Below are 21,373 nucleotides of genomic sequence, written 5' to 3'. Positions count from 1 at the left end.
CTCCAGCTGTGCATGATTTTGTCCAATTGATCTAACTTCAGTGTCTTCAGCTGCTAAGTAAACATAATGGTAACTACCGCGTTTCCCTAAAAATAAGACCAGGTCTTATATTAATTTTTGCTCTAAAAGACGCATTAGGGCATATTTGCAGGGGATGTCTTATTTTTTTCATGTACAACAATCTACATTTATTCAAATACAGTCATGTCATCTTCTTCTGGAACATCATCATAACGTACTAAATGTGTCCGTCTGTCTGACATCTTAACTGGGGTTTATTTTCGGGGTAGGTCTTATTTTCGGGGAAACTCCATAGCATTTAATGAGGATTAAGTAATATAACTTAAAGCAGTTAGCCCAATGCCTTACACATAATAAATACTTGAGGATGTTAATTATCATTATCACCATCCTCGTTATTATTATAGTAAAACAACATTTTCCTAGGAAAATAAAATCTTGAAGCCTGCTGGTGAACACAATCACTCTACTTGCTGGAAAAAAATTAAGACAAAAAGCTCAAATCTAACATACAGCACGGTGACTGTAGTTAACAATACTGTATTGCATATTTGAAAGTTACTAAGAGAGTAGATCTTAAAGGTTCTCATCACAAGAAAAAAAATTGTTGACTGTGTAGTTATGGATATTAACTAGATGTATTGTGGTGATTATTTCACAATATATACGCATGGTGAATCATTACATTATATACCAGAAACTAATATAATGTTCTATGTTAATTATATCTCAATTTAAAAATTGAGATGTATTATTTACTGACTTGCTCTATAACAAAAAAAGCTGAGATCAAGGCTACTTAGTGGAAATGAATGCAAAGAGCTTGTAATGAACAGATTTGTAAATGCAATGGTTATCCCCCATTTAGGAACTTTCAGGTATCAGAATTATATAGGCTATTTGTTGAATTTGATAATTCAGTCAATCCAATATAGAAAAGAAAGCTGGAAAACAATGTTTACTATCAAATATTACTTTCCTTCTGCTAGTTTTACCAACATTCCTGTCAAAAGCCACAATCCTATTTATGAAGCCCTGTGTTGTAACTCTGGGATCTAAATAACTAAGTGAATCTGTGATTTTTGAGGAAATCATTGGAAATATAAAAGCACTGTCTCAAGGGACTTTTGTGTGGCAGGCAGGGACAGATGTGAGAGGTGTGGGATTAGAAAGGTAAAGAAGTGACACGGGTGTGGGGAAGAAATGTGAAATTATCCTATTCTGGTTATTCCAAGTGGTTTTTGCTGAAAGGCTTCCTCTTAAGGGTTCTGGATTTGTTTTTCCTGGGAGCCAAAAAGCCAGGGTCAGAGCTGACCACAGAGAGTGGCTGCCCTGTCATTCTTTGCAGCAGCCTTGGACAGGGTGCAGACTGCTCCAGCTGGGCCATGCCCTGCGGTCAGTGGTCAGCATACAGAACCTCTTTTAAGTTCCTCTCATTATTCAGGATCTCAGCAACAACAACAAAACCCACAGCAAGTACAATTCTAGGTTCTTCCCTTCCTCTAAGGCTAACTATGACACCCAACAACCTGTGCTTTAGCTCATCCTGTCTGACCCCTGGAGCTGCCCTGCTCCCTGTCACTTACAACCCTTGTCTTGAAACAAATGTGCTATAGACTATTGTATCCCATGCCCCGCCCCCCAAATTCATATGTTGAAGTCTTAATCCCAAAGTGGTGGTGTTAGGAGTTGATTTAGTCATGAGGGCAGAGTCTTACTAAATGGGATTAGTGCCCTTATGAAAGAGACCCCAGGGAGCTCCCTCACACTTCTGCCCTGTGAGGTTATAGCAAGACAGCCATCTATGAGTCAGGAAGTGGGCTCTCATCAGATACTGAATCTGCTGGTGCCTGGATCTTAGACTTCCCAGCCTTCAGAACTGTGAGGAATAACTGTTGTTTCTAAGCCATTCACTCAGTCTATGACATTTTGTTATAGCAGTCCAAATACATTCAGACATAGAGTATATGAGAGGGAATGGATAATTTTAAACATATATCCAGATTCTCAGCTTCCGTAAGGACCCAATACTTGTGAAGGTTAGTCACAATCATTGTTTTACTTTGTCAAAGAAAGGCACACTTCTCTCCCATCCAGTATCTGAGCAGAGTGTCTTCTCTAGGAGGCAAAAAGAGTCAATTCAAAATATTAATGTAAGTGTTAAGAAAGTGAATGACTCTAATAACTCAGTGGCAAACCATTTTTTACACATCAGGTGGCTTCTGATTTTCACTTTTCTCATAATTGAAGGAAGAGATAATCAAGTTATCAAGTGACAGGTCATTAAAAATCTTTTTTTTTTTTTTTTTTTTTTTTTTTGTGATCTACCAACCACCATGTGATTTTTAGCTTAAAACTCTGGAATTCACAGAATTGAGTAATAGTTAAATTTGAACTGTAGATGAAAAACAATTTATTATAAGTATGTCCCATGCAATGTTTGAGATATAATACTAAAATAATTGTTCTTTGTTTACCTGAAGTTGAAATGGAATGGGGTGTTCTCTATTGGAGGCAGGGTCTAAGGGAGGTTACATTTGGCAACTCTATTCCATTTCTATTTGTATGAACAAGATTTCCCAGCATTTATAACCATCACAATGAAAATAGAAATAGTACTGATGTTGAAGTCTACCTCATTTTAGCAGTAATATTCTTCAAAGAATATATGAATTAATTATAAAAACAAGTAAATAAAACAGCACCATCCATCTCACTGAAAGAGTTGTTCAATAAATTTTTATTTTTGTACTTAATTAGAATTTATCAAAATGTATAGAATACATATGTTGTATGAATCAATCATATACTTCTAAAAATTGATTAATAACTGTAGAAGATATTTTTAATACTTTAAAGCCTTATGATCCCAAGAAATTTTAAAAATTTAAATATTGGTAAATGTAGTATTTTATTACAGAGAAGTATTACAGGATGAGCTATAAAAATTTTTCAAATATAAAATTCTGCAGAGTAAGTAGAATGGAAATACAAGTAAAATCACTAGAAGAAAAAGGAATAATGAAAAATTTTCAATCACTAAAGAATAATCAGCTCATATTTTGGGTTATTTGGGATTTTTTAAATAGAAGATGGTGGGAATCAAATTGCTTGGAATTTACATTCCATTTGATACGCTTAAGAGAATGGTATAACAGATTTTATTTTGAAATGTCAATATTTGCCATGTGCTAGTAATCTCATCCTTTGAAATTTTAAAATATGTGATGAACAAATTTAGGTACCAACCTCAAAATGTACGTGATATAGCTTTTCAATATTCCTCTAGGATATATGAGAGCAAAAATATTTTGAGACCACTGCTTTGTAAGGCCCAAATGTTTGATTTTCTCTCCTGTTCTGTGCATTACTCCCAGGCCTTCCTGCCAGTCAGGCATAGTCAGTTTCTGTTGCTGACAAAGAGGCATGAATGCCTCACAATCCAATGACCACTTCGTTTTCTTAATTACTTGTGTAAAATGCAATCTTAGTAATGATGCTCCTTCCTTCTTTCATTAAGAGTGTGTGTGTGTGTGTGTGTGTGTGTGTGTGTGTATGTGTGTACTTGTGTGTCTCCTAATATGTACCCAGTACTGTTCCTGGTGCTTGAGAGACATTAGTGCATAAAACAAAGATCCCTGTCCCTGAGGAGGGGGCTGGGAATGCAGTATGCTTAAGCGTGTGTGTGCATGGGTGTGTGTATGGGGGTAGGGGAAGTCAGACAATTTTAAAAGGCATGACAAATATATACGTATTATAGTTTATTACAAGTAACTGCTCTGGAAAAAGATAGGCAAGGTAGGCAAGTTTGGGTCTCCAGGGAAGGAAGCTGGATGGGGTGTGATTTCAAATAGATGGTTGAGTGTAAGCCTTCTTGAAAATACAGGATTTGTGTCCAGACACAGTTGGTAAGGGAGTGAGTTTGCAGATAAATGGGAATAGCATTCCAGACAGAGGGGACAGCCTGCACCAAGACCCCAGGGAATAGCAAGAAGCACATAGAGGGATAACAGGGATGAGGGTGGGAGGGGATGTTCAAGGGCCTTGTTAGCCAGGAAGAAGCACAGGACCTAGGACTTAGGTTTGAGAAAGACCCTTCAATCTGCGTGGTAAACTGACAAGGTGGGATGGGAGCAGGAGGCCTGTCGGGAGGCTGCTGTCATCCAGGTGAGAGGTGGTGGTGAGAGGTAAGAGGTGTCTATCCAGGTGACACTAGGGTAGTAGCAGAGGAAGTCAGGTTCTACATCTATACCATTTCCTGATGGATGGGATGTGGGGTGCAAATAAAAAGAAGGGTCCAGAATGACTCCAAAGAGATAATACATATATACATACACACACACACACACACATATTAAAACATGCCAGCAATTGTTCCTCTCTGTTACATGCTCACTAATCTCAGATATTTGAAGCCACTTTTATAGGAGGCAACTATGGAACGTAAAGAAGACTCTATGCAAGGCCTTGCAGGACGATTCTTGGGGCCCCGCTTGGTTGCTCGTTCTCCTCAAGTCTCAAGGAGAGAAACATGAAAAACATAGAACTGAACTGAAGTGAATGTGATTCTGACAATGAGTAAGATAATTCTCTCTTATGAGAAATATCTCTCCCCCAAGTGTACATAAAATTAAGGCAATAGTGAATATCAAAGTGTGTCAAAAACCCATTCATGAAACTTTGAACAGGCTTTTTTTTTTTTTAATCTTTTTTTTTATATATACAGCCAGACAGAGAGGAAGTTCAACTTTGAACCAGATGACAAAGTCTTCTGGAGCTGTAACAGTGAAAACTACTTTAGGGAAAAAGAAGCGAAAAAAAGGTATTTTTGTGGTGTTTCTACTATTCCACCCACTTCCTTTATTCTGTAAATCACTTCCTCTTTTAATGGGCTCTGGGTTCCAACTACTAAAGTAATTACCCAAACAGAAAAATTCAAGTGGAAAAAAAGACTCAGTGTTTTACTTCATTTAAACCAGGGGTGTCCAAACTGCAGCCCCGATGGGCCAACTGCTGCCCATGATCCATTGTTAATTGGCCCACAGAAAATTCCAAAAATATATTTAGTTTACTTAAATAAATCAGGTGAGGCAATACGTACTTCACCTCAAGTGAGTGGCCCGGCTGTTTGTGTATTTTACTGCATATGGCCCTTGGTGGAAACCGTTGAAAAAAGTTTGGACACTGCTGATTGAAACCCAGTACAGAACAGCTTAGGTATGTCCACCAGGGGAATGCATCTTTGGCACATTTAGCAAGGCCAAAAACCAAGTATGGGGTCTAGGCTGGTTTGAGAATATGGCTGCAATAAACAACCAGCAGGATGTGATAAATTCAGCTTGGAGACTTCTCTCCTATGCTCATCACTTAGAATCAGAAACTGAGTCACTCAGAGGGAATTTTAAGAAATCACCAGCTCCACAACCTCTGAGCAGAATTAAACTAAAGGAGAAGCCATCCAAGTACTGAAGGCTCTCAGCTAAGTCTGAGGGAACCAAGATTCTGGTCCCAGCACCTGCATCTTACCAGTGTCCTGCCCATCAAGGAGTTGGTGCTCACAACTTCCTCAATTCCACTCCCGCTTTAACATTGTGAAGTTACAAAGAGACAGCACGAGACAGTCACTGTGTGTATCATGAACAGTGTTTGGAAGCTCTTTAGGGAGGCTACTAAATTTGTGTTGTTTGGTTTTCATCCATTGGATTTTGGTTTTGTTTTTGTTTTTCTGTACAGTTAGTGTGTAGAAGGTGACAGTCCCTTGTAATGAAGCTCGTCACCCTTTGGCTTTCTCTTCCTCAATTTTAATCTGTTTTTGTGTGGTCTTTTTCCTGTCCTTGGGTGATCCTCACATCTCTTCTGTGAAATCTTACTAAATTAGAAAAATATAAATTCTTAGGATCTATAAAAGCCAAATGAAAAGGTAAAGTGAGAAAATTTATCAGACCCTGTGTCCGTTGCCTGATGTATATATAGTCTTTCCACTGGAGAGTGCTAGTAGATTTTGGAAACATTTGTTAAAAGGAAAAAGGAGAAGAAGAAACGTTTTAGGTTAGCATTTATTTTCGACAGTTACCGATTTGGAATATTTTCAACCAAAAATCCTGATTTAAAAAGAAAAAAAATATTTTTTCAAATTAATTAATGGCAAAGAAGTTTTAAAAAAATTACATGATGTTTGGAGTCTTTACGTTTAACAAGTAAACGCTTCTAGCACACGTAAAAACACAGAGAATGCAGGCATAACCTCATTAGGCGGTGACACCAGAGTCTGAATGTGAGGCCCTTTGAGAATGGCTCCTCCTGTGTACCCCCCCAAGTCCCTCACACCCCACCCCGATGTAGACCCTGGTGATACTAAACCCTCATAAAAGGTAGGTACGTAGTTTGAAAGAAAAGTAAAAAGAGAGCAATACAATTATTCAAATTTCAACTTTTAAATAATAGCTGTGTTGGAGGCCCAGGTCACAAGACTACCTTTTAGATACTAAAACTTGGCATGAAAGTACCAGACTTGCTTCTTTTGACCTTTGGGAGCTGTCTGTTCTCTCCCACCAGGACCCCAGAAGAGTCCAGTATCACAGTTTTTCCAGGGAAGAGGTTAGAGGCCTTGAAAAACTGCAGGTTGCCTATGGTCATTCTTTGAGTCAATACTGATGAAATAAAATGTCCTCCGGGCCATTTGGAACTGGTGTTAAAGGATGTAGTGAGGGATATCCTTGTTCCCTGCCCCAAGGAGCTCACCTTCCTGTACTGTAACTGTGGTAACAGAGAATGGTTATCAAGGCCCAGCTCTGTGTGGGGCACAGGTTTGCCCCTGCCGTTTAGGAGTACATTAGTTTCCTAGGGCTGCCATCACAAAGTACCACAGACTGAGTGGTTTCAACAACAGAAATACATTGTCTCACGATTCTAGAGCCTGGAAGTCAAGATCAAGATGTTGGCAGGGTTGGAAGTTCTGAGGGAGAATCTGTTCCGTGCCTGTCTCCTGTGAATTTTGGGAGAAGACAAAATTCAGCTGATAACAAGGGACCCAGAAGGTAGTTAAGAAACAGGATACATACTTAGGGAACAAATAACCACACAGACAGCATCTGCCAAGGACCAAACATGGACACTGGGCTGAGAGAAGGGCATTCTCCCCTAGGTACGGAATCAGACAGAAGGCTTTGTAAATGAGCTTAGGAACTGACCTGATGTGGAAAGAAAAAAGGACTCACATGAAGGAGTGAAGTGAGAAAGAGAGGCCTTGACAACACAAGCCACAAGCCCACGAGTTTCATTGGAACAAGAAGATAGGGGAGGGTGACCGGGCAAGAGGAGTGGGTCACATTGAGAACTTCATGTGTCGGGCTAAACATCTGGACTAATCCAGTAGACAATGGGAGCCATTAAAGTCTTTTACCACCCAAGGAATCCTGTGCCTCAGATCAACAGAAATAACTTTGTATCCAATATATATATTTATTTTATAGCTTCTCATCAGACCAGACTATTTTCATGCTTTCCAGAGTTCACAAAGCAAGTTTAAAAACAGTTTCCCACATTGTATTATTACTTTCAAAGTCATAAGGTATTTGTTTGGGGGTGAGTTTGGTCTGTGGTAGAAATGTCCACTTGTTTGAAAATAAAGGGCCAGATTGAGCTGATAACCTATCAACCTCCTGAGCGAGGAGTCCAGATGGTTTCCATTTGGTCTCAACTGAAAACAGACAACTACTTTTATGCTTGCCCCTTTGTGGACAGGAGGCTTTTGGTCTGCTGCTTGGAAAGTTGAACTCAATACTGTATGAGTCAAAACCCCTATTCAGAAGCCTGACGCTCCTTATTATTCCTCTCCAAGTGTGTACTCACAAGAACTAGACAACTTTACATTTTGCAGTCATTTATAAGTTATTAGAAGAGGCAAAGTCACCCATACGCTTACGGAAGAAGTTAGACATCTGTTTGTCCAAACCAGTCCTGCCTCAAAGCACCACTGAACGACAAGAATCATTAGATCAGTGGTTCTCAAACTTGAGTGGCATCGGAGGCATGCGGAGGGCTTATAAAAACACCGATTGCTGTGACCCCCCCCCCCAAAGTTCTGAATCAGTAACTCTGAGGGTATGGATGGAAAATTTGCATTTCTATCAAGTTTCCATGTAACGCTGGTGCTGTCAGTCCAGGATCTCACTGCTTTAGACTTGAAAGAAAATTAGATCGCTTACTCTGATTTATTTTGCTCAGTGAAGAAAATCCAGGGGCAAAGTGAGGCTCCTAGATGCCTCTGCTCTGCCATGGAAATTGCAGAACAAACAGAGCCCAGGCCCATTTCTGTTTCGGCTTCTCTGTCCCTTCCAGACCCAGTCTGGCCCCTTCTGAGCCCCATGGCTCCGTACCAGGGCTCTATGGTGACTGGAGATCTTGGGCCTGGAAGGTGATCAATGCTCAAGTGAGTGACGTCTGGCTTGACCTATGCCTCGTCACAAGCCCATCAGGTCCATAAAGAGCCAAAAGATGGCTAATGATTGGAAGGCACTGAAAGGTCATTGGAGTAGTCATCTGCTGATAAGTTATGTCCCTCGAGCCCCATCAGCCAGTTTTGCCGTATCACCTCAAGGCCCCAAAACTTACTGAAACACCCAGCAAAGACTCAGGGGTGTCCGATCCCTTAAGCCTGCTCTGCTTCGTGGCCCAAGCCCCACACCATAGCTTCCAGGGATGTCCTAATTCTCAAGGATTTAGGACTGGGGGGCCAGAATGTGACTTAAACGTGTACAGGGAGCCAAGTCCAACCGTAAAATGGTTGGTCCACAAGCTTGGGATTGATCAGACACTAACTGCAGCCCCTATGTCGCCTTCCTCCAAATAAGGAGTCATTGCTTATAGCCACAGGCCATAGGAATGCTGGCAGCATTAAGGAGTACAAAGGTCAAGTTCAAAAGTCAAAATGTTGTCTTCAAAACAGCTTTATTAGTTCCAAATCAGGAAATTACTGATTACAATCCTGAAATTATTTTTACGTGGGATTTTATCCTGGGGTGATAGCTAAACAATAGAGGCAGGGTCCAAGGTCTGAGGTGTGAGTCATCCAACACTAATTACACTTTGCTTCCTTAAGACTTACGATCAAGCAAACAGAATTTATATACTAGTTTATTAACCTCTAGTAATTACACAGGAAATCACACATGCTCCTTGTTGGTGGAAAGAAGCTATTTTTAACGAGTTTAAAAAAAAATCAACCTTAAGAAGAGGTCCTACCAGGACATGGCATCCACAAATGAACATTTAGGTAGTGGTTAAGCAAACTAGTCTGATGCCTACCAGAATGTGTGATACCCACCTGTTCTGGTGGTCCCAGAAAAGGCCATAGAGTGAGGGAGAAGATGAGGTACCTTCTCTGGGGACCTTCTGGTTCCATGAAAATGTACACTTGACCTTTGGGTGCTGGCTCACGTGGGAAAAAGAGCTTTGTCTGGAAGGAGTGAGAAGAGATTCATCAACTGGAAAAGAGAGGACATTCTAGGCAAAGGGACCCACAAGAGAGAAGGCTCGGGGGGTGCAACTGCCTGGAGCGTTCAGCCTATGGGAAGCGAGATGTCCACCACAGAGTGGTCACTGGGAGAATGACTGGAGACGTTGCTGAAAAGGCCAGTGGACCCGCATGGCCAAAAGCTGTGGCTGCTGTTGAGGAGTTAGACTTTCTCCTGTGTGTTAAGGGGTGTCACCATGCTTTTGAAGCAAGAGCACTGGATTTTTAAAAAGAACCTCGGGCAGCGGTGCAGAATACATTTTAGAGAGAGGGATATCTGGATGTGGAAGATGAGTTTGGAGGCCTTTGCAACAGTTCAGACAAGAGAGGATAAAGTGCAGAGCTGAGCCTGCAGTGACGGAAAGATAGAATCTAGATACAATTAAGAGAGAGAATTGACAGCACCTACCATAATAGTCGGTTCGATGAGGATGGTAAGAAAGATTCTGAAGTCAAGGATAATTGGGGGACCTGGCAGTTAACTAAAGAGCAAGTGGGAGAAGCAGAGGTTGGGTGAGTCCTTATTGGATTTGTGGGGTCGCTTCCAGGGGAGACGAGCAATTGTCAGAAACATGTCTGTATCTGATCCTCAGGAAGCCAGTGGCAGAAGGAGAGACACCGTATACACAGAGTTTTCTACCAGGTTGCCCCCATCCCAATGTTTCAGTGACTTACAAAATCCAGAAGTGAAACTGGGAAACGAGGCAGGAATATTTGCTGTGTACTAAGTGCCTCTGCAACTGTTATTTCACCACGCTTCCCAGTCGATCTTCACACTGCATCTAGGAGATGAGTATTATGAACTCTGTTTTAGCAACAAAGAAATTTAGGTTCAGAGAAGGTAGGTGACTTTCTGGGGAGTCACACAACATTTTTCAGAGAGTGGTTTTAAGCCCAGAGTTTCTGCTCATTTTACTACACCACCCTGCTGCCTCTTAGGCCCAGGTGGTACTGCTAACTTCTCTGAGACAGAAAGGGGTCAATTAGAGGGATCATTGTTGGTGAGCTTGTTTTTGTTTTAAAGTAAAGAAATGTAAGATTCGGTCAAAATAGGTTGGGGTGAATACAGCTGATGTGAATCAAACATTACCCAGGGTTGAGCATGGACTCACTTACCCTGAGGAATTTGTTTTCCATCCAGACAAAAGAATTTGGTTCTGCTTGAACTTTGGTTCAAGGCCCGGAAAAGGAAATCCCTGTACTAAGCAGCATCAGCCTCCCTGCCCTCTCCCAAGGCACGGTGACTCAGTAGAGGTTGAAATTCCAGAGAGTGTTTTAGATTAGCCCTTTCCAAACGGGTTATGTTTCATGGGAGAAGATGACATTGTTACCTTCCTTACCACCAATGGACGCTGTCGTGCAGGGTCTCAGCCCCCACTCCCCGCCCAAGAACGCAGGACACGGTAAGGCCAAAAAGGAACACCCACGGAGCCATAGATAGGGGAATCAAACCAATATATTCTCGCTGGCGGCTGGGCTGGAGACACAGGAAGCAGGATCTACACAATCTGCCTAACAGCAGTCCGTGCTTGCCAGCCACCACCTTCTTGCTAGCCCCATTCCTTCCTTGCTAGCATAGCCACAGCCGTTATATTAGTGGCCAATAGCCTACGGGTTACAGCTGACGGCCAACTAGCCACAGCTGCTGGCATCTGATCACAGTTGATGGCCATTTACTACCCGAGCCAGCACCTTTCTATGTGAGGCCGAGAGCCTGGAAACTGCTTTTTGGGGTTTTGTCCCCACAGACGCAGATTTGGATTGTTTTTCCTATGGGGATGCAAGTTGTGCCAGGCCAGTCACAGGCCTGGAAGCGCCTTTTCTCTCCAGTGGCACACGTTAGCGCCATGCTGGCTAAGCTGGGGGTACAGACTGGCTGAGATCGTTCCTTTCCTTGCAAAGCTGAGCAGCTGCTCAGGAATGCGGCCTTTGGCGTTGGCCCCACCAGCCTCACGTTTCATCACTACTGCTTGTTGGTGTGCCAGAAGGGGGCAAAAAGAAATGAGTGCCACATGCTATTGGTATCCACATCGTTAATCATTCTGAGCAATGAACGTAACTTTTCAAAAGCACTTATATTTGCGAAGAGATTCTATAAATAGAAAAGTCAGGTTCTATTCGTGTTTGTGAGTGTTCTCAGGGCATTATTAGCTACACTGTACTTGGGAAAACAATGAACAGTGAGATAAAAGTCCCTACAATATGACTGCACTCTACACTCTTTTATTCATTGATTTGTTCATTTATTCAGCAAACAGTCATTAAACACCTACAACGTGCAAGATACTGTTCTAATATTTTAGCCCTGTTGTATTTTTCATAATGGCTGTCCTTTGCTATCACCGCCACGTCCTGGATATAAGGACAAAAGAGATTTGGACAAGTTAGGCTTCTCCCCAATAAAACTAAAGGATGGGCTAGTTTTCATACCTCCAACTGTGTTTTGGAGGAAAAGAAATCTTGTCGCTTTCATTCAACAATCCTGCAGATCAGATTCACATCCAAAGAAACCAACTGAATATTTTTTTAAAGCATACTTAACAAAACAACAACAACTGGCAAACTAGAATGGCCCAAAGTCCATATTTATCACCTCTCCCTGACATGAAAGTCAGTTCTCTTTCCTGGCTTGAAAATTTATACTTAATTATTATCGACTCTTCTCTCTTTCTTGCTTCTCCTACACACTACCTGGCATTCACTTCATGTCAGCTTCATAAGGGCAGGGAGTTCTGTCTCCTGTTTCTTTGGGTTCCCAGCACCTGGAACAGTGCCTGGCACATAACAGGAACTCAAAAATATGTATCGAATGCTGGATGAAGTCAAGTACAAGAGTCCTGTCTAGCTCTGGGGTTAGGTTCCCAAGTCAGCATGTTCGGCAAAATTAGCGGATAGCTCAATGAACCTTTAAAATCCCTTAAATTGCCTGCACCGTATAACATGTAGATATATTATCTCTAAGTCTCACTGAGTTTCTTCCCTGGCTTCAGAACAGATCATTGGTTTTCAGTTGAGCCCCCAAATGAAGTAGTTGGCTGAGGGTTAAGGGGTCATGTTGCCCACAAACCGTATCACTTCGAACAGTTGGAGGCCCCTGGGAAGCAACCTGGCTTTGGGACTGGAGCGTCAGAGCTCCCATTTCCCACTTCCTGAGTGGATGAGCCGGCATTACATCCACGGCTATTACTTTTTCTCCCCCCCTTTCCAATTTTTTTTCTTTGTCAAACTCCTAAACTTGAACTGATATAAATTAAATGTGTACATGATGCCACTCCACAGGACTGACACTGAACTTTATGAAAGCTGGATAGACAGACAAGGGAGAGCCAGACTCCGGCACCACTGACCTCAGTCGTGAAGTGTATGAAGGCAGCGTGGTTCTTTCTCCTTCCAATTTGTCCCTCTGGAACTCAAAAAAAAAAAAAAAAAAAAAAGTGACAACTTTAGAGGCTCCTTTAAAGGGCTACAACCCTATTTAAGGACTATCACTTCCCAGGATCAGCAGACAACTCATTCATCTTCTACCAAGAAATTTCTAGAGCCATTGATTTTCCCTTTAGCCAAAGTAAGGCAGCAATCTACACCAGCAATGAGATTTCCTTTCATACAAAGCAATTTGGGGCTTGCTGTTGTAAAGAATAAAGGATGTACTGAGTCTTTTTAAAAAGGAGTTCTTAAACTACATGCATTTCCTTGACTATATTACAAAATGCATCTGCTCACACAAGTGAAATACATAAGTATGATTAAAAAAATAAAATCAATTTAGCTGGCGTCAAACAGGGGAGCTATTGTCTACAAATAATAAAATCACTCCAATTTTCTTGTAGGAGTCAAGAGAAAAATTAAGGGTTTGACAGAAGCGGGTCCTTGGTTAGTGAAATTGTATTTGGCAGATAATGGCATAGATGGAAAAGGAAAAGAAGGAGAAAACGGTTTGTTGGAATTCATTCAAATTTTAACATGGTGAGTAGAAAATTAAGAGGTTTTGTTTGTTCATCTAAAACGAGGTGCTTGGCTTAAATCATGGAAACAATGATTTATTTGTTTACTTATTTTTTGGAGACAATGATTTAATTGCAGCTTGTTAATAGTGCAAGTGTGGTTTTTCAGCTCTGAGAGGGTCTTGGTACGTGATCTTAAGGAAAGGCCTAAAATCATAGAAATGGCATGGCAGACAGTGGTTTGTGAGCCCACAAAGGAGTATCAAAGACCTCACTAGAAACCCCCTTTTAAGGAGTTGGCAACTAAGGAAAGACAGGAGGTATGACCTCCAGATTTTTCTTCCCTAAAGTCACAGTATAATATAAAATGTAAGCGACGTAACCTGAGGAAAAATGGGAGTCTACTCAAGCGTGAACACTCTTTCAGGGGACTTGGGTGGGGCAGGGTCCCAGTGAGTCAGCAGGCAGAACAGCAGAGCTCACCAGACCAATCAGATTCAGATTTGGCCAGAGGGGGTGGGCTCAACACAGGAAAGATGGCAGCTGCTTGCTGGCTGCTGGAGAGAAGGACTCCACACAATGCCGACTGTCCTGCAGGCTTCTCCTGGAAGCCACACGCCTCAGACTGCCCTCCCATATGCTTCTGACATCCCCCAAGTCACCGTCCCTCCAAGGTGAGTGCCTGCAAGCAAGTGAATCTGTGCGCGGTCCTTTAAGAGGACGTTTGGCTTTCTTGCAGCCTTCCATCTCACCCGGAGGAATGGGAGATGTTGTTTCACAGCCAGATGTTGTGGGGACTCCTTTTCCTGGCACTTGTACTCCAGGCTGGGGAGGTTGGTGGGGGCTGGGGTCCCTCACTCCTCCGGGGGGAACCGCCATGCCTGAGATATGCCTTCTGATTCTCATCCACCACACACAGGTGTGGGGCCTGTTCAGCGTCTCCGCCCCTCCTACCAGTCTCTCTGTGGCTTCTTCTTTATGTCCTTAGTTATAAAACTTCTGTTCAGCTAGACTCAGATGGTTCTCCAGGTTGATTGTTCTATAATTTAATTATAATTTTAATGTGTTCATGGATGGAAGCAGTGTGTATCTCCTCCCGCCATCTTGGATCTCCCCAAACTAAAAATAACCATGAGTTATACCTTTATATTTTCTTTTTAGTGGTTGCTCTAGTAGTTACACTATTCATTTTAACTTATCACAATCTACCTTCAAATAATATAATACTTCACTTATAGCATGACAGCCTTACAACAGGACAGTTCCTTTCCCTCCCATCCTTTGTGCTATTGTTGTCTTTTATTTTGCTTTTACAAATGTTATAAATCCCAGGATACATTATTATTATGTTTGTTTTAAGCAATTAATTATTTTTTAAATAAGGGAGAAGTCTTTTAAAGTTATTCACATATTTACCATTTCCAGTGTTCTTCATTCCTTTCAATGCATCCACATTTTGATCTAGTATCCTTCTGTCTGAAGGACTTATTTATACATTTCTTATAGTCCTAATCTGCTGGTGATGAATTCTCTAAGCTTTTATATGTTTAAAAAGTCTTTTTTTCTCTTCATTTTTAAAGATTTCTTTTTTCTGGATATCGAATTCTTGGTTGACAGTTTACTTTTAAGATGTCGCTACACTGTCTTCTGCTTGCATTGTTTCTGAAGAGAGGTCTACTGTCACTTTTATCTTTGCTCTTTTGGACATAATTTGTCTTTTTTCTCTGGCTGCTTTTAAGAGTTTCTCTTTATTACTCTAATGACCTAACCCACTTGAACTCATAAAGACAGCTTAGTGCCAAGGTAACATCCATGGTCTCTGTATCATTCTTCGATTCTGGGCCTTTCTCATCCTCACTCCATCTCATTGGTGGTTGGTGACTTTCTGATGTGACTTGTTCAGTGAGCTGCATGCTCACCTCGAGGACAGCTCCTCTCCCCATTTTCACCTTTGCAGATCCAATACTCGCTTCCCTTCTGTACCTATCTGCCATGCTGACGGGTTAGTGCCCTGGAAGTAGAAGTACCATCTTCAAAACCCCACCTCACCCTGGCAAGCCCAGTTCTGGGCCAGCTGTAGAACAAGTTGGAAGATGAGCAAACAGGCTCCAGGAGCACTTCAGGGAATGGATTTATGGCTTCTACCTTTTATCATTGAGGGTTCTGATTATCCACAAAGGAGGAGCTTAGTGGATAGATGGGGAGGTAAAGGATTTATCTGGGGGCCTGCTAGTAAAGTCGGCTTTTTATCTTTATGTTGGGGTAAAATTTGGTAATGGAGATTATAGGGCATTAACTACCTGCCTACCCGCTGGCCCTATTTACCTTTGGTACCACATGGGTCTATCCTCACCATCAGATTAGCTAGTCCAGGGACAAGGGATATCATGCCTTTGGTTTGTGATGAGGTCTTACCTAGCTCTGCTGCTTAAGTCTACCACTAAAGCCAGTATCAGTGGCTTCTTTGGGCCTAAGGCAGGAGCCAAATGCTGGTTTGCATGCAAGAACCTTACTAGTTACTCTTCTCATGAACCAGGCCTCCCAGAATGATGACTAAGGATTCATCTAGCAATGGTCTATGGGGCTGACAGAACAGTACAATTACTTAAGACTGACCCTTTGTCAGATTTTGCTTTCCACTCTGCCACACTAAACATGACAGCAGAACTGGATACAAAATTTGTGGGCACCCAGTGCAAATGGAATCTCATGGTCCTTGTTCAAATATTATTAAGAATCTGATGATAGCAGAGCACTAAACCAAGAGAGGAGCCCTTCTGAGCATGGGGTTTGTGCAACAGCTGGTTCTGTGTGACAAGGTACGTAACTACCACTGATAATGTACACCAGTGCCCGCAATTCCATTCCCATGTGTTTTTAGTTCTGACACTAAATACTTAGAACTTCTTGTTCTCTTTTTGAAAGTGTAAGAATTGAGAACTATTGGAGATTAAAACATTTTCTTGGACCAGGCCTGTGTCTCAGGTGGTTGGACCAGCGTGCTCCTAACAAGGTCACCCGTTTGATTGTCACATGGGCCTGTGAATTGCGCTCTCTACAGCTAAAATTGTGAACAACAGCTCTCCCTGGAGCTGGGCTGCCCTGAGCGGCGACCAGAGGTTGGCGTGAGCTGCTGTGGGCTGCTGTATGCTGCTGCCATGGGCTACTGTGTGCCTCCATGAGCAGCCGATGGCCAGCGTGAGTGGCCGGCCACCAGTGTGAGTGGTCGGCAGCCAGTGTGAGCTGCTGTGTGCTGGCTTGGGCTGCTGTGTGCTGCCATGGGCTGCTGTGTGCTGCTGTGGGCTACTGGGTGCTGCCATGAGTGGCCGGTGGTCAGCATGAGTGGCCCGCAGCCAGTATGAGCTGCTTTGTGCTGCGGTAGGCTGCTGTGGGCTGCTGTCTGTGGCGCCATGGTTGGCTGGTGGCTAGCATGAGTGGCTGGCAGCCAGCGTGAGCTGTCGTGAGCTGCTGTGAGTGACTGACTGCCTCTGGGGGAGAGCAAGGCTCATAATATGAGCACGGGCCAGGGAACTGTGTCCTACACAACTAGGCTGAGGAACAACGGCTTGAACAGGAGGGGGGAGGGGGAAGAAAGGTGAGAAAAAACCATTTTCTAGGTATATTTGAATCATACTTCATGGTTATTTTGAAGCAGACTGCCTGAGTTCACATTCCTGCACCATGATTTACTGGCAGTGTAACTTCTCTATATCTGTTTCCTCATTTGTAAAAATGGAGATAATAATAGTGTCTAACTCAAGAGATTGTTTTTGGGTTAAATGAGAACATGTATATAAGGTGCTAGATATAGTGCCTAGGGCTCCAGCTAGCACCTTGATACAATTTAGAAAAAGAGCCCCTCTGAGCAGAGGAATTAAGAGGCACCACCTCTGGCCAATGAGATAGAGGAAGTTACTCCTTGCAGTTACCCCTTGCCGGTCTACATTTCAGGGCCCAGGACTTGGCAAGCAGAGCTTGGTTGGATTTCAGCCCCATCTAACCTTTGGAAGGCCCCTTGGTGCGGGGCACAAGAGCTTAAGCATGTGGGTGGTTATGATCACGTCTGATACATACTGAATGCTGCATAAAACCATACGTCATGCGAGGTGGTGTAGCGTAACAGGTAAATCCATGGCCCCTGAAATCAGATCTAGATGCAGAATTGTGGAGTTATGAAGTACGTCTTCAACACTCTCCGCCTTCTTTTTTGTGCACCCCTGCTTCCTCCTTGAGGCAAGCCTGTTCTCACCCATCTTGTTTGAGGAATTGGACATCATCGGGCAGTTCAGAAAGCCAAAGCTAGTCAAGTCCTGATTAGACAAACAGTCCTGTTTCCTTGGGAGCAAGACCTTTGAGAGGGAGAGTCTGGCAGGACCATTCAGCCTGGCCTTGAATTCTGGCTGCTGAATCAGTAAGAAATGTACACAAGGAACAAGAGAATGGCCTTGTATTCACTACTGACCCTAACTGAAATTTCGTATCCCCAGGACATGGTAAGGGCTCAAAATTGTTTTCTTCATAGTCATGATAATTTCTTTTAGAGCAGAGACCATGTGTTAAATTCCTTTTAATCCCTGCACTGTTCGGCACATAATATGCAGTTAGTAAGTATGCACTCAATATAATATAGTATTATTGGTATTATATTTTGCAAGATGCTTTCATAGGAACTGCTGCATTCTGTTTTCACCACAACATTATGAAATACGTAGAATAGCCTTTTTCAGGCCAGTTTTACAAATGAAGAAGGAGAGACCCATGAGAGGAGATGGCCGCCCACAAGAAGTAGAAGCTGACCAGGAACCCAGGCTTCACCTAGAGTCCATGTCCACTCACGACACCAGAAATTCCCAAAGGCCAGTTGGCAGGCCAGTGCAAGGCTATGAAGGAATTTTCAATAGTCCTCAAAGAAATTAGAAAAATGAAGACAGGATATTCATTTCATAAAACTAAACTTACTTGATTTAAGAAGTTGTTCTTTATTTTAAGAGTACTCCCTAATTTTATGTAAAAGTATTTGTTCTTTTCATGTGAGAGTTGTTATTTATTTGACACACTAAAAGTTGCCAAACTGACCTTTGTCAATCCCGCTAGGGTTTTTGACATTTTACTGGTGTGTAAAATCTAAAAGACTGGGAAGCCCTGCCAATACTATACCAAATCTGTTGAATAAATAGCGAATTGAAGATTTAAGGCAACTAAAAATCCTTATCCTACCAACTTACTCAGGACAGGCATCCAAATTAGACATTAAATCGGGGTGGGGGGGGAGGAATGGATTTGGGATGTCTCCAGTTGAAACCTGGGTCAGTGCTTCATGTTTGGAAGTGGGGTGGGAGAGGGTGAAAAGGACCTTAAAAAGAAAGATCACACTCCAAAATAACCGGATTGAGTTTCTCTGCGTAACAATACTTGGGACAGTGCTGTTTTGTTTTGTCATTTTCTTTGGTCAGCCTGATCAAGTACTCTGCCCACTTAAGGGAAATTGACCTTGGAAATAATGTCCTGGGAGAAATGGCTGCTGATAACATACTTGAAGCACTGAAAGCCAGGAAAACAGGTAAAAGTGTTTTCAATTTGTGTTTCCCTCCACCCGTCCATATCTATGTATTTCTAAATGCTGTACTACTCACATAGCTGGGTGTCCTACAATTCAACTCAATTCTGACACTATCTACCCAGAGATAGCACCAGATTCCACAACTTAAGGGCTCAGTCCCACAAGGCTGCCCTCTATTTCAGGTGCCAATTGCAAGTACAGGTGACAGCCTGTACTTCTGATTGACCCCCTCCTATGGTTCAATTAATTTGCTAGAGTGGCTCACAGGACTCAGGAAACCAGTCTACTCACTAGATGACCGGCTTATTGCAAAGGATATTAAAGGATACAAATCAATAGCCAGATGAAGAGAAACATAGGATGAGATCCCAAACAAAGGAGCTTCTGTCCTCATGGAGTTTGAGTCATGCACTGTGGCATGTGGAAGCATTCTGGCTCCCCAACCTGGAAGCTCTCTGAACGCCATCCTTTTGGGTTTTTATGTAGGCTTTATTACATAGGCATCATTGATTAAATCATTGGCTGTTGGTGATTGATTCGTACTCCAGCCCCTCTTTCCTCCCCAGAAATCAGGGGACTGAAATTTCCAACCCTCTATTCATGTTTGGTTCCTTTGACAACCAGCGCCCAACTTTTCCAAAAGTCACTTCATTAACATAAACTCTGTTGTGATTGAAAGGGGCTTGTTAGGAATAACAAGACATCGTTTCACTTTATGGCTCTGAAGCAGTTTTAGGAACTGAGGACAAGAGACCAATTATAACATTGCTCTTATCATTCAGGAAATTCCAAGACTTTGGGGAGCTGTGAGCCCAGAATCGTGGACTAAGATCAAATATATACAAGAAATATATTTTGATCATCTGAATGATGTATATCTGTCTTATAAATCACAATGTCTCAGGCCTTTATAGGAAAATTAGTGAGAACTCTTGGTTTTATGGGATACAAAACCAACTCAAACTGATTTAAGTACAAAAAGAAATTTGTTGACTCATATAACTACGAGTAAAAGTCCAGGGGTGGTTCTAGCTATAGTTCCAGCTGGAGTTAGGGCTTCAAATAATGCTGCCTATCTCCATCTCCTGGAAGGTCTTCTGTGTTGACTTTATTCTCAGTCACATTCTTCCCACACAGTGCCAAGCATTAGCTAGAAGTTTACATTCTTCCAGTTTAATCTCAAGAAAGAGCCTTTCCTGTTATTTCACTGGACCATCATGAGTCGTATGCCCACCTGTTAACCAATCACAGTGCCAGGAAAAAAAAATACACTTAAGTGGCCACCTCTAGGTTATGTGCTCACCCCTGGAGGGCAGGGGAGTGGAAGCCCAAAGGAAACTCAAGATTCTATTCCAGAAAGAAGCTAACATGGAAGCTCAACAAGCAAAACCAGGAGAGATCCACTAAAGACGAAGAGCTGATGAATGACAAGATCAGGATTTTGCGTTCAGATGACTACTCTGGAAGTAGAGTCCAGGATGGATTTGGGGTTGGGGAAATCTGGGGTGAGGAAGACCAATTAGAAGGCCGCAATCATTCAGGCAGTGGGAGTGGATAAGAAAGGACTAATGCAAGAACTTATTACAGAGATAAATTAATTGTTATGAATCCTTCACATAAAGAAGAAATAAGGAAAGGGTACTAAGTGAGAGGAAGCTTGCGCAGTTGATAAGAATGTGGGAGACTGCTCCTCTCAGAAGCCTAAGACCTGGTCTATCAGATGGAGTTGTGAGATGTCCTACCCACTTACTATTACGTTCTCCCCCTTCTCAGGTAACCGCCCAGTCTTAAAAATTACAGTCACTCCTCAGATCTCCTCAGACACCTTCAAGTCTATTTGGAAAAATAGCAAGAAATCTAATGTTACTCGTAAAAAGAAGAAAAAGGTACGTTTTTTGGATGTTTGTGCCCCTTAGTCACATCCACCAGGGAGCGCTGTATGGAGCGTAGGCACTCAGCTGGGTGGGGTGGACGGTGCCATCAGCAGATTTTGCACTTGATAAAATCATTAGAATTTTGGCTCTAGGTCCCCTAAATCATCGTTCCATTCTGTTGGATGATGATTGCACCAAGGGACAAGTAGTAAGGGAGCAAGATAGTTCCTTCAAGTATTAGTGCAAACCCTGCCTCCTCTCTTTAACTGTCCCCCCACCCCCAGGCTACCCATGTCATGGTTCCTGTTAGCTTATAGTGGGCCTGAAATGGTGAGTTTACCTAAAGTCTTTATGAAGCATGTACTACCTCTTAAGGGGTAATGATTTACATATGTTTACTCTCTATTGTATGAAGTTGAACTTTTTTTTTTTAATTTATGATTTCCTGTTCATTATTTCA

The 21,373-nt window shown here is 42.3% G+C and overlaps 1 protein-coding gene across 2 annotated transcripts in view; it reads left to right on the top strand.

Moving 5' to 3' along the window:
- LOC308507489 (uncharacterized protein) overlaps window positions 1-21,373 on the top strand; it is a 39,649-nt gene that overhangs the window by 15,417 nt on the left and 2,859 nt on the right. Inside the window, exons 8-11 of one of the 2 annotated variants that reach the window (XM_081072491.1) lie at window positions 4,748-4,843; window positions 13,366-13,501; window positions 18,933-19,039; window positions 20,813-20,925. In XM_081072491.1, coding sequence (XP_080928617.1) covers window positions 4,748-4,843; window positions 13,366-13,501; window positions 18,933-19,039; window positions 20,813-20,925 — 452 coding nt within the window. The remainder of the gene's footprint in view (window positions 1-4,747; window positions 4,844-13,365; window positions 13,502-18,932; window positions 19,040-20,812; window positions 20,926-21,373) is intronic. The other variant, XM_081072492.1, reaches the window with a different exon arrangement.

The sequence above is a fragment of the Rhinolophus hipposideros genome, assembly GCF_964194185.1.
Source record: "Rhinolophus hipposideros genome assembly, chromosome: 14".
Taxonomy (NCBI): domain Eukaryota; kingdom Metazoa; phylum Chordata; class Mammalia; order Chiroptera; family Rhinolophidae; genus Rhinolophus; species Rhinolophus hipposideros.
This window is presented reverse-complemented; position numbering and strand designations above follow the sequence as displayed.